The sequence below is a fragment of the Dendrobates tinctorius genome, unplaced genomic scaffold, assembly GCF_039654945.1.
Source record: "Dendrobates tinctorius isolate UK_male_01 unplaced genomic scaffold, ASM3965494v1 ptg000016l, whole genome shotgun sequence".
Taxonomy (NCBI): domain Eukaryota; kingdom Metazoa; phylum Chordata; class Amphibia; order Anura; family Dendrobatidae; genus Dendrobates; species Dendrobates tinctorius.
In genome coordinates, this window is record NW_027361684.1 from 87,063,133 (window position 1) to 87,076,856 (window position 13,724).

At 44.3% G+C, this 13,724-nt stretch overlaps 1 protein-coding gene across 1 annotated transcript in view; it reads right to left on the bottom strand.

Moving 5' to 3' along the window:
* Positions 1-364: 364 nt before the first annotated feature.
* Positions 365-13,724, bottom strand: part of OTC (ornithine transcarbamylase) — a 160,374-nt gene continuing 147,014 nt past the window's right edge. Inside the window, exon 10 of the mRNA XM_073566021.1 lies at positions 365-954. Coding sequence (XP_073422122.1) covers positions 895-954 — 60 coding nt within the window. The 3' untranslated portion in view covers positions 365-894. The remainder of the gene's footprint in view (positions 955-13,724) is intronic.

Genomic DNA, 13,724 nt, shown 5'->3' on the forward strand with positions numbered 1-13,724 from the left:
AAGGTCAAAATTAACTCTGTCACAAAGGGGTTAAACATACTAACAAAACAAAAAAAAGACATTTAAAAAATAATGCTGAAATAAACTAGACATATGGTAAATGTACCATATTTTATTAACTATTTTATGTGATATGATCATCTATTTTAAAGGACCTAAAAAATGTAGAGTTTCAAAATTGTACATTTTTTTAATAAACCAAATCCTAGTGATTGAAATTTACCACTACACTAACACAAAGTACAATCTCGGAATCGCTGAGATATGTGGAGACATTCCAAATATTAGCACATAATGTGATTCACATGTCGGATTTGAAAAATTTTAGGTCAGGAAGGTAAAAACAGGCATTGACAGGAAGGGGTTAATAATATTGATTGTGTGATATTTATTTTCACATGTGATAAGAATAACTGGTAGAGCTAAGAAATAAAACATTTTTGGACAAAGAGCCAAATTGACCTGAATTATTCTGCTGGGTAAGAAAATTATTAATTTTAGCGATTGAGAAACAATTTTAAACATTTCCATAAAAATAGTTCTCCTATATGATTGTTCGATAGTAGGATCCCCAGTGATCTTCTGAGAGCCATTCTCTTTCTTGATTTTAGCTCAGAAATATCAAAAGGCCGGACATAGAGAGTAACCGAAGATTCATTGAGCTCTAAGCTATGATCTAAAGTGGCATAACAATACGAAGAGCTCATGGACACCCAACTATGTCAACTTTGGACACATTACATTGGTGAAGGTGAGCAAATATTACACATTTTTCTAAAATATGGAGCAGCACAAGATTATTTTATTTGCATCAAAGCTTTCAGTCGAGGTTCATTCTTGGGAATCTGTCTGCTGCTGCACGGCAATTATCATTCTGCTGGAATGTGCCAGGAATTAGAATGTAGGTCTTGGCATCTGCGGTGAGTAATCAGTCAGCAAAGAGACCATCACACCCTGAGGAACAAAAACAGGCATTACTCTAAAATACTGGGATTTGGTAAAGATGAAATTAAGCATCTATTTCAGACACTCATGGAGCTTTAAAGGAATATGTTATGCATTAGCTCTAAAAACTCTGTACAGAATAACCAGCAGGGAGAATGGCTTCCCAAGGTTTTTACAGTGTCTGTGTGAAGCCATTTTACCCTCCTCTCCTTCCGAACTAGAAAGATTCAATCTAACAATAAAGGTATTTTTATATGGAATGTTCTATATCAGGGGTGGGCAATTCATTTTCTTGAGGGGCCACATAAGAGACCATGACTGTTGTGGACCGGCGAACCAATAGGCGGAAATTAATTCTGCTCAATATTAATATTAACACAATAATTACAATTATTTTATATTAAGAATAATTGTATTACTTACCGTAATACTGAGAAGAATTAAGCATGCTCACATCCTCTTATATACTGTATGAGCAACACATAGGCCCTCTATATACTGTATGAACCCACACACAGCCCTTATACCATAAGAGCCCCACGTAGCCTCCAATGTACAATATGAGCCCCATGTAGAATCCCATGTTCAGCATGTGCCTCATGTAGCCTCCAAAATACAGCATGTGTCCCACATAGCCTAATATATACAGTATGAGCTCCACATAGCCCCCCATACACAACATGAGCCCCACATAATAATAATAATAATAATAATAATCTTTATTTTTCTAATAATAATAATAATAGCAGCCACATAGCCTCTTATACAGGGGGCACAGAAAGTATTCAGACCCCTTTAAATTTTTCATTCTTTGTTTCATTGCAGCCATTTGATAAATTCAAAAAAGTTCTTTTTTTCTCTTTAATGTACACTCTGCACCCCATCATGACTGAAAAAAACAGAAGTGTAGAAAAGTTTAGAAATTTATTATAAAAGAAAAAATAAAATATCCATGGCCATAAGTATTCAGACCCTTTGCTCAGGTATTCATATTTAAGTCACATGCTGTCCATTTCCTTGTGATCCTCCTTGAGATGGTTCTACTCCTTCATTGGAGTCCAGATGTATTTAACTAAACTGATAGGACTTGATTTGTAAAGGCACACACCTGTCTATATAAGGCCTCACAGCTCAAAGTGCATGTCATACCAAATGAGAATCAGGAGGTCTAAGGCCTCTTTCACACCAGTTTTTTGTGTCAGTTACAAACCGCCAAAAAGGCAGAGAAGCGGATTCGTTGTTAACTGATGTGAACGGATGGCACAGGATCCTTTTTTGACGGATCCGCAAAATGAGGAAATTTAAAGGAAGCGCTGGCCGGGAAGGAGAGAGAGAGAGAGAGAGAATTTTTTTTTTTTGTCCGGCACCCAGACAGAATTTTAGGTTAAATCAGTGTCTGGAGGATCCGCCGGCCAAAAAAACGTTGCAAGCTCCGTTTGGAAATCTTTGAGGATGTTAACGGACAGCAACATTATGGCGGATCCTCACAAAAACGGATACAACGGACGGCAATCCGTCAAAATCCGCCAATAATGGAAGTCAATGGGGAAAAAAACGTATCCGCAAAAAAAAATTGCGGATCCGTTTTTTTCAAAACCTGGCGGATTTTGACTGATTGTAAAAAACGGAAGTGTGAAAGAGGCCTAAGGAACTGGCCAGGGTGCTCAGAGACAGAATTCTGGCAAGGCGCAGATCTGGCCTAGGTTACAAAAGAATTTCTGCAGTACTCAAGGTTCCTAAGAGCACAGTGGTCTCCATAGTCCTTATATGGAAGAAGTTTGAGACCACCAGAAGTCTTCCTAGACCTGGTCCTCTAGCCAAACTGAGCAATCGTGGGAGAAGAGCCTTGGGGAGAGAGGTAAAGAAGAACCCCAAGGTCACTGTGGCTGAACTCCACAGATGCAGTAGGGAGATGCTAGAAAGTTCCACAAAGTCAACTATCACTGCAACCCTCCACCAGTCAGGCCTTTATGGGAGAGTGTATAAAACAAAACCATACGGAACACAAACATAGAGACCCCAGATATGTCATGCACCATGTAGTACTGACTGAAAGGGATCATGGGTGGACACTCCTGCATAGCATATTACACAGAATAAGCGGAGTACACGTCCAATATAAATAGAATTACAATGTATAAAATATATGAATAAACCTAAATCAGCAGCTGCAGAAAGAGAATCACTAAGCGACAAAAATATAGTGCCTGAAATGGCAGAAATAAAATATTCCCCTATACTGGCTGCAAAAAGTTCCGTTGGATTTAGTTCTGCTAGGGGGAGGCAAGTGTGTATTTCTAAGGAAGCACTTCAGAAAGTGAAAGGCTTTTTTGAAGAATTAAACTAATGAAACCTTAGATTTTCCTCATGAAAATAAGGAGCCTAGGAGAATGAGAACATTTAATCCATTAATGAACAAACATTTAAAAGACTTTGTCACCAAGCCTGACCACTTCCAGAAGAACACTTCTGAAGGCAACGGAGGGAGTAAAAATACTCCAGCTATATCTTCCAACATCTCTGTCGATAGACGTCCACTGTCGAGATTTGTAAAACACTCAACTCCTCTCAATGGTGCTGAGACGACTAATTTGTACATCACGTCATCTCACACTCCTGAAAATGATTTTGAGATCGAAGCAGCAAAAAGTGCCAAAGCATTCATGGATGATGAAGATCTGACAGATGGTTTACCTCTATGTTCAGACAAGCTGCCAAATTTTAGAAATGGAAAACCGGATCCTTTATTCATGTATTTTATACATTGTTATGTCAGAATAATTTCTGATGTGATTAATAAATTGTAATTCTATTTATATTGGACGTGTATGCCGTTTATTCTGTGTAATATACTTTATGGGAGAGTGGCCAGACGGAAGCCTTTACTCAGTGCCAGACATATGAAATCCCGCATAGAGATTGCTAAAAAACACATGAAGGACTCCCAGACGATGAGAAATAAGATTCTCTGGTCTGATAAGACGAATATAGAATTTTTTGGTGATAATTCTAAGCGGTATTTGTGGAGAAAACCAGGCACTGCTCATCACCTGCCCAATACAATCCCAACAGTGAAACATAGTGGTGACAGCATCATGCTATGGGGGTGTTTTCCAGCTGCAGGGACAGGACGACTGGTTGCAATTGAAGAAAACATGAATGCGGCCAAGTACAGAGATATCCTGGATGAAAACCTCTTCCAGAGTGCTCTGGACCTCTGACTTGGCCGAAGGTTCACCTTCCAACAAGACAATGACCCTAAGCACACAGCTAAAATAACAAATGAGTGGCTTCAGAACAACTCTGTCACCATTCTTGACTGGCCCAGCCAGAGCCCTGACCTTAACCCAATTAAGCATCTAAGGAGAGACCTGAGAATGGCTGTCCACCAACATTCACCACCCAACCTGACGGAACCGGAGAGGATCTGCGAGGAAGAATGGCAGTGGATCCCCAAGTCAAGGTGTGAAAAACTTGTTGCATAATTCCCAAGAAGACTTATGGCTGTACTAGCTCAAAAGGGTGTTTCTACTCAATACTGAGCAAAAGGTCTGAATACTTATGACCATGTGATAATTCAGTTTTTCTTTTTTAATAAATTTCCAAAAATTTCTACATTTCTGTTTTCTTTTTCAGTCAAGACGGGGTGCAGAGTGTACATTAATGAGAAAAAAAATGAACTTTTTTCAATTCACCAAATGGTGCAATGAAACAAAGAGTGAACAATTTAAAGGGGTCTGAATACTTTCTGTACCCACTGTATACAGTATAAGCCCCACGTAGCCTCTTATATACAGCATAAGCACCACATACCCTCTTATATACAGCATGAGCCCCACATATACGTACAGTTGTAAACAAAAATCCCAGTTGCATTCTAGATCTTGGTTGAGGTCTTGTCATCCGACTCAGGGTCACCCATCACATCCCTTTTATATGTACCTTTTATATTGTCCCTTTTATATGTACTATTTGTGGCTTTTCACTTATTACTAGAGATGAGCGACTTTGCCTTTTTTCGGGCCGAGTCGGGTTTTAGGAAACCCGACTTTCGCAAAAGTCGGGTCGAACGAAATCGGCCGATTATCGTGAAAAGTCGAAGGCCGACTGAAACACGAAACCCAATGCAAGTCAATGGGGAAGATAAGTCGGCAGTGAGTGGAGGACAGGAAACACACCTACAGTGCCCATTTTAATGCCAAAAGCATCAATTCTTATTACTTAAGCTTGTCAACCTTAATTTACTTTATAATAATAGTTAGGCATTGAAAACTGGGGGTTATTTGGCTAAAGTTGTGGGGGGGGGTAGGGCTGGCTCCAGATTTTCGTGGGCCCAGGGCCAAAGAGTGTCAATGGGCTCCTTTAACACATGCCACCATTCATGATCCTCTGATACGGCAGAGAAATAGCGGTATAGTACAATGAAAAATACTTCACTTCTTACATCACATGACTGATATCCATTTTAAATTCTCCAATAGCTCCAAAAACGGACAGTATATTACTCCATACAGTATTATGGCTACCGCATACCGCATAGTGCGCTATACAAAGTAATGAGGCCCATATATTTCTCCATACAGAATCATTGGCCCCATATAATGTTCCATACAGTATGATGAGCTCCACATAATGCTACAGTATATGTTGGTCCCCATGGATGAAGCTCCACTGTCTTATGGGCCCAAATAATGCTCCATATATAATGGGCCCCATTTCTAATGCTCCAGTGTATAATGGGCCCTGTAAATGCTGCTCCAGTGTCTGATGTCCACCTTTGGAATGCTCCAGTGTATGGTGGGCCCCATATATCATTCTCCAGAGTATAGTGCTCCCCAGAAATTGCTCCCAACCTTTAAAACAATTAAATAAGTCTCCTCGCTAGGGAATCCCTGTACTAGTCTGGACTCCTCGTTGTCCCCATCTTCCATCTCTCTGCAATTGGACTGTTTAGGCAGAGGGCGTACAGATGTGATGTCATCGCGCTCTCTGACCAGAATGTCACTGTCAGGAAACGTGGAAGACGTCACGGCAGTGGAGCAGGGAGAGGTAAGTATTTCAACTTTGCAGGTGCTGTGATCCTGAGCAAGCAGGGGGGGGGCCCACTCGTTGGCGATGGCACTGGCAAAGGGCCCCTCATAGTACAGCGGTGTGTCTGACGGCGGGTGGTGGGCCCCCCCACCGGCAGAGACACTTTTGCGTACTATGAGGGGCCCTGTGCCAGGGCCATCTCCCATGAGTATGCCCCCCCACCTGCTCAAGGAACCTCCACTTTCATCTGCATCTTCCTCTTTGTCACAGTGTAAGGTGGTATAGTATGCGGGAAGGGAAACCTGAGTTTCATCAGGATCAGATTCTGGATGTGTAGAATGCGAGGGGAATGTAGTGGTCTGGGTCAATGTACCAGCAGAATCATCTAGCAGTGGCTGGGCATCAGTGCACTTGTGGCGTCCCCAGGAGTACGGTCGCCACAGTGGCATTACCTTCCTCCTAGGGAGTGTGATGTCATGCTTGGGAGCAACGAAGGATCTCTCTAGCAGTTAAACCAACACACAGCACAGTTCCCACTCCAGGCCAGCAGGGAGAGCTCTGAACCTGACTGCTGATGAGCTGCTCTCTGTGGTCGGGAGGAGGGAAGTTAGGGCAGTCTATGAAGGGAAGGGGAAGTGTGTGGGTGTGAGAAGGGGAGCTGGAGGATGAGCAGAGTTAAGGCTCACTCCTAGCTGGAGCGCATGGTCCAGATTCCGGTCTCCGAGTTTGTAGGGACACTGACGGTCCTGCAGCAGAAACCGGAGGAAATAGCAGCTGTAAATGCTCTGTTCCCAACTAAGGCTCAGAGGCCCCAGCAGTGACTTCTGTGAGCCAGAAGGAAAAGGCTACGGCTGCCTGCCATACGAGAAAGTTTCAAAAGAGAGTCAACAGGGGGAACTTCAGTGAACTCAGTACTGCGAGTACCTCAGATAAGCGCTAGAACGGAGGCCACACTACCTATCTGCAGAGAGAGAATTCCTAATTTGCTTCCAGGCTTACTGTGCGCTGCTGAGACCAGGATAAAATCACCACATGAGAAACGTTAACTATTTATTCCCAACGCGTTTCAAAGTGAAAAACCACTTCTTCCTCAGGGGATGACATGTCATCCCCTGAGGAAGAAGTGGTTTTTCACTTTGAAACGCGTTGGGAATAAATAGTTAAAGTTTCTCATGTGGTGATTTTATCCTGGTCTCAGCAGCGCACAGTAAGCCTAAATATCTTATCCAAAAGGAGTTATATTGGCGGTCACGTTTGTGAACCTTCGGGCGTGCAGCAGGCTGACATTGATTTACATGCTTTTATCCCCTCTGGAAAAGGTGAGTAGATTCCATTTGAATTTATTCTATCTTCCACCCAGATAAGACCCTATTGCGCTTTTTCTTTCCTTAGTTTTATTCTGTTTCTAATTTGCTTCCAGGCTGACCAACTCCTTCTCCATCTGTACTATGGGTCCTGGACGGCACTTATCAAGTACAGGTAAAGGAACTGCACGACTGTGTCTGTCATCTTTCTCCTGCGCCTGGCGCACAGCTCTGCTGCATCCTGCACTGCACACCATCTATCAACTCTTTCATCTGTCCTGCGACTACGGCCCTACCTGTGCAGGGCTTCTACATCTTAGCTGCACCACAACTTCTGTCCCAGAGAAGCGACACTGCAGCGCTGGTCAATCTGATCAGAAACCACAGGTGGCATCACGTATCATTCACCTATAAACGTTATTCACCCCTTTGCATCGACGCCCAGGCCCATGGACTGGGTCACCACCACTGTGACACATCCCTCTGAGACACCGGCCCGGTACCAATTAACCCCACTGCCCTGGTTGGCCACCCACACTCCATGTCAGATTCATCTTGGACTGGCGAATTCACGATTTGACTTGATAACCCAGGCATGGTATGTGGGAAAGAGCTACATGGACTAATGCGAAGTGTGGCCTGCTGCATCATTCACTTTTGGTGGGGTGAAGGACACAAGGAAAGGGGTTCTTCCTGGCCAGGAGCCAGCACTTGACGACTCAGTGCTTGCATTTTTTGAAGCTTCAGAAGAGGAGGGCATATTTGCTGGAGTCTGTTTCGGCAATGTAAGCCAAAACCAGTTCCTGATGCTCCGGCTTTAAAAGCGGTTAACCTACTCCCAGAAAAGGTAACCTTCCTGGCGTTCTGGAGCCAGACGATAACGCAGGCTCAACACCTCCTGCCTTAGCTGCTATTGTGCTTTTTCCACTACCAGCAGATGCACCACCACCATCAGTACCAGCTGACCCTCCCACGCCCACGTCCTCGGCCTCTTCCACCATACTTCCAAATTTTGGAGAAAATGTACCCAAAATAACATCAGATATATGGTACTGTATCAGAAGCGTATAGCTCTATACAGTCAAAGGATAATTGTCAATCTCCCTATATATTTCATGAGTCACACAGAGACGCTCACAGGCTCAGTATGGAGTAGACAAGAATATAAAAAGTAGAAAAAGGGTACAGTATCATCAGATACCAGGTATATATAGTATAGTTTAAACATTCTAAATCTCCGTATATATTTCAGGAGGCAGACACAGATGCTCTCAGGCTCAGTATGGATTACAAAACAATATAAAAAGCCGTAAAACGGTAATGGATCTGAAGCGTACAGCTGTATACAGTGTAGGGGTAATTGTCAATCTCAGTATTTATTTCCACAGAAACAGTCTCTCACTTCGTCAGTTTGGATTAGACCAGAATATAAAAAGCAGTAAATGGGTAATGTATCACAAGCGTAGAGCTGTATACAGTGTTGGGGTAATTTTTAAATCTACATATAAATTGCAGGAGTAACCCACAGACTCTCACATGCTCAGGATGGATCACACCACAATATAAAAAGAAGATCCGCAAGAAATAATCACACATGTGGGCCAATGTTCCAGGTGTCAATGATACACTTAGAGTGGTGGGTGGAGGAGGACTTCCTGGCAGAAAAGGTACAGTATCAACAGATACCAGGTATATATAGCATAGTTTAAACATTAAAAATGTACGCCTATATATCAGGAGTAGTGTTGAGCCACCCCGTTAGTGTTCGAGTTCGGTTTGGTTCGTCGAACTGGAGGCAAGTTTGTCGAATGTTCGTCAAACGTTTGACGAACACCGTCGAGCCCCATTGAAAACAATGGCAGACAAACACATACAAACACATAGAAAACAATTACAAAACACCTTAAAAGGTGTCCCAAAACAGACAAAATGCTCAGAACTTAGACAAAAATAACATATGGAAAAGGGCAACTACATATAGAAAAGAGGTGGAGGAGTAAAAGGAGGAGGAGGAGACACAGATATAGGCATGTCATGCCCTTATAAAGTCAAGAAAGGCTGGACTAAAAATCTAAAATAAAAAAATCTAAAATTCTAAAATCGAAGACGATCATATACCGTCGGACTTCCCAACATAACTTATGCCAACTGCCGATCGGGCGGCATTATTCCCATGACCCTCCGAACAGCGTCCATGAAGGCAAAGTGTTTGGTTTCTGGGGGCAGTATGGTTGCAAAGCTGAACCTTAAAGGAATGTCCAGAAGGGCACCACCAGGAGTGGAGCCTGTGGCTTAATTGGACTCCACACGGGCAACCTCAACCATGCCAGCCACGGAAAAGATGGACAGATTGCAAGCTTTGTCGATTCTGTGGGTGGTGGTGCATGGCCGCTTTTAGTTGTGCTAGTGATTTGTCAGCTTAAATCCGTTAATGAACGAGACTCCGGAATGCCCCCGCGGTCTGCGTCCAGCTTACTAGAGGGACACGCGAGGCTCTGGCACGCGAGATCGAGCAATAACAGGTTTGTCATGCCCTTACATGTCTGAGGCTGCATGCGCGCTACACTGAAAGGACCAGCGTATGTCGCTTACAGGTGCGGATAACCCACTGAACCCCGTTAGTGATGGGGATCTGGGATTCCAATTCTTCCCCGCGAATGAGGATTTCCCAGTAAGTGCAGGTCAACCGGAATTCCGGAATTAGGCCTAACCGGCATTCCAGAAAGAATGTGAAAAAATTAAGCGTCCAAACCACAGGTGCTGTAGCTTGCTAAACAGCTGGGCTCCTCTGCTGAGTAACACGCAGTTCTTACATAAACAGGCGGCATAGCTTGGTTCACGGGTGGGAAACTCTGCTGAGTAGCAGACAGTGCTTACATAAACAGGCGGCATAGCTAGGTTCCCGAGTGGGCTCCTCTGCTGAGCAGTAGACACAGATACTAGGCCCAAAGTATTCACTGGGCTAAATGGAGTTAAAAAATGGTTCTTACATAAACAGGCGCCCAGCTTGGTTCATGGGTGGGCTCCTCTGCCGAGTAGCAGACACAGTTACTAGGCCCAAAGTATTAACTGGGCTAAATGCAGTCAAAAACTGGTTCATTCATAAACAGGCGGCATAGCTAGGTTCACGGGTGGGTTCCTCTGCTGAGTAGCAGACAGTGCTACAATGCCCAAAAGGATTTTCTGGACAAGATGCGGTAAAAAATTGTTAGAAACACACACGGTGTAGCTCTTTGACAGGTGCACTACACCGCTGGCTACCAGACACCGCTACTATGCCATGAAACTGTCTATTAACATTGAAAACCATTATTAATGTGAAAATAAAGTTACGCTTTTGGTGAACGAACCGTTCTAGAACGGAACCTCGAACATACGAATTTTAAGCAAAGTGTTCGAGTTCGACGAACGGCTCGAACACTGCCCAAAACAGCTCGAATTTGAACTTGGCGAACAGGTCGACTCGAACACCGCTCATCTCTAATCAGGAGGCAGACTCAGACGGTCTCAGGCCTAGTATGGATTCGATAAGATTGTAGAAAGTTGAAAAAGGGTACAGTATCACCGGAAAACAGGTATATATGTAGCATAGTTTACACATTAAAAATCTATGTCTATATATCAGGAGGCAGACTCAGACGGTCTCAGGCCTAGTATGGATTCAACAAGATTGTAAAAAGTTGAAAAAGGGTACAGTATCACTGGATACCAGGTATATATAGCATAGTTTAAACATTAAAAATCTCCGTGTATATTTCTGTAGTCCGACAAAGACACTCACAGCCTCAGTATGGATTAGACAAGAATCTAAAAAGTAGAAAAAGGGTAATGTATTGAGGGCGTACACCAGTATACACTGTTGTGGTATTTTTCAATCTTCATATATATTTCAGTCTCAGTAAGACAGTCCAGACTCTCCGCAAGAGGAAATGAGATGGATACAAGTACAGACGGAAAGTCGAGTGATTGCAGAAATTTTGGAATTACTAATCACGGGAATAACTCCCGGGAGAATTCTCAGAGGCGATGCTGACCCTCAATTACTTTGTCTGTGGAGACAGCGAAAACAGTTCCTGTGAAGAAAGGTTTGCTGTATCGCAGTACCGTGGATCCCATCACAGTTACTCATCTCCATCAAATTGTGATTACAGGGAGAGATGTAGACATTGTCCTCACTGCCTATCATGATCTGTCAGGTAACTTTGGAGTGCAAAAGACAGAAGCCACAGGCCGTAGGTGATTCTATTGGATTGGCATGAGAGGACACATTTAAAAATGTGGGCAGGAATGTCACATACAGTGGGGAAAAAAAGTATTTAGTCAGTCAGCAATAGTGCAAGTTCCACCACTTAAAAAGATGAGAGGCGTCTGTAATTTACATCATAGGTAGACCTCAACTATGGGAGACAAACTGAGAAAAAAAAATCCAGAAAATCACATTGTCTGTTTTTTTTTTCATTTTATTTGCATATTATGGTGGAAAATAAGTATTTCCTACTGTGAGTAGGAAAACCGTGAAAGCTGATGATAAACCACCACTGCATCTCATTGTGAGTCGACGTCCATAACAAATGGAAGCCATTGATCATCTGAAGATAGAGCCCAGCAGGACAGTCGTGTGAGTGGTACTTGAAAAATCAGTCCACAACATGGTCATGAAACCCCTGTGTCCAACGTCACTTCAGCTGTGTGCACCACGAACACCTCTTCCATGTTGCCCCCTACGGCTCGTGGGAGAACCATCACCGCCGCTGTGTGCTGGGAATGCCTCAAACAAACGGTTTACCAGAGTTGCTTGTTTGTTAGCCAATATTAGCTCTAGGTTCTCCTGTGGCATGATGTTGTGGAATTTGCCTTTATAGCGTGGATCCAGGATGCTGGCCAACCAGTAGTCGTCATCGTTCATCATTTTGTCCATGCGGGGGTCCCTTTTTAGGATCTGCAAGGCATAATCACACATGTGGGCCAATGTTCCAGGTGTCAATGATGCTCTGCGAGTGCTGGGTGGAGGAGCACTTTCTGGCAAATCCACATCCCTCCAGTCACGCACAAACTATGTACCTGACCTTGCCACGCCAACATGTTCTCTAGCCCCCTGAGAATCATCCTCCTCCCCTAAATAATCATCCCCATCATCCTCCTCCTCCTCTTCCTCTTCTTCCTCCACCTCGTCCAGGAGAGTTCCCTGAGCAGACAATGGCTGACTGTCATCAAGGCTTCCCTCCTCCTTGGCTGCAGACGCCTGCTCCATAATGTGCGTCAAAGTTTGCATGAGCAGACGCATAAGTGGGATGTTCATGCTTATGATGGTGTCGTCTGCGCTTACCAGCCGTGTGCATTCCTCAAAACACTGAAGGACTTTACAGAGGTCTTTCAGCCTCAACCACTGCACACCAGACAACTCCATGTCCTCCCTCAAACTGCCTGACCGTGTATCCTCTCACAAATGCATTACAGCCTGCCTCTGTTTGCACAGCCTCTGAACCATGTGCAGGGAGGAGTTCAACCTTGTTGCAACGTCGATAATTAGGCGGTGCTTGGGAAGGTGGAACAATCGCTGCAGCTTCTGCATACGACTGGAGTGCACGGGCGACCGGTGGATGTGCGAGCAGTCTTCGCACCTTATGGAGCAGGGATGTTAACTCCGGATAATTATTGAGGAAGCACTGCACCACCAGATTCAAGGTGTGTGCCAGGCAAGGTATGTGTCTGAGTTTTGAAAGGGCTATGGCTGCCACAAAATTCCGGCCGTTATCACTAACTACCTTGCCTGCCTCAAGATGTAGACTGCCCAGCCATGACTCAGTTTGTCGCTGAAAGTAGTCGGCCAGTACCTCCGCGGTGTGTCTGTTGTCTCCCAAACACATCATCTTCAACACAGCCTGCTGATGCTTACCACTAGCTGTTCGATAGTGGGACACCTCATGTACAAGACTGGCAGCTGCGGATGGAGTGCTCGTGCGACTGCGCTCTGTGGATGAGCGAGCTTTCGCTTCTGGAGGAGGAGGAGGGTTGAACGCCTACAGCTAACTGTTTCCTATACCGTGGGCTAGGCAGCACTGTCCCATCGCCGCTGTCCCCTGTAGACCCTGCATCCACCACATTAACCCAGTGCGCAGTGATGGACACGTAACGGCCCTGGCCATGCCTACTGGACCATGCATCTGTTGTTTCCACTCACTGATTGCTTGAGTGCATGGACAATGCGGTCTTTCACATGCAGTTGGAGGGCTGGGATGGCTTTTCGAGAAAAGAAGTGTCGACTGGGTAGGTCATAGCGTGGTACTGCGTAGGCCATGAGCTCGCGGAAAGCTTCGCTTTCAACCAACCGGTGAGGCATCATCTCTAACGAGATTAGTTTGGCAATGTGGGCATTCAAACACTGTGTACGCGGATGAGAGGATGAGTACTTTCTTGTCCTACTGAGAGTCTCTGGTAGGGTGA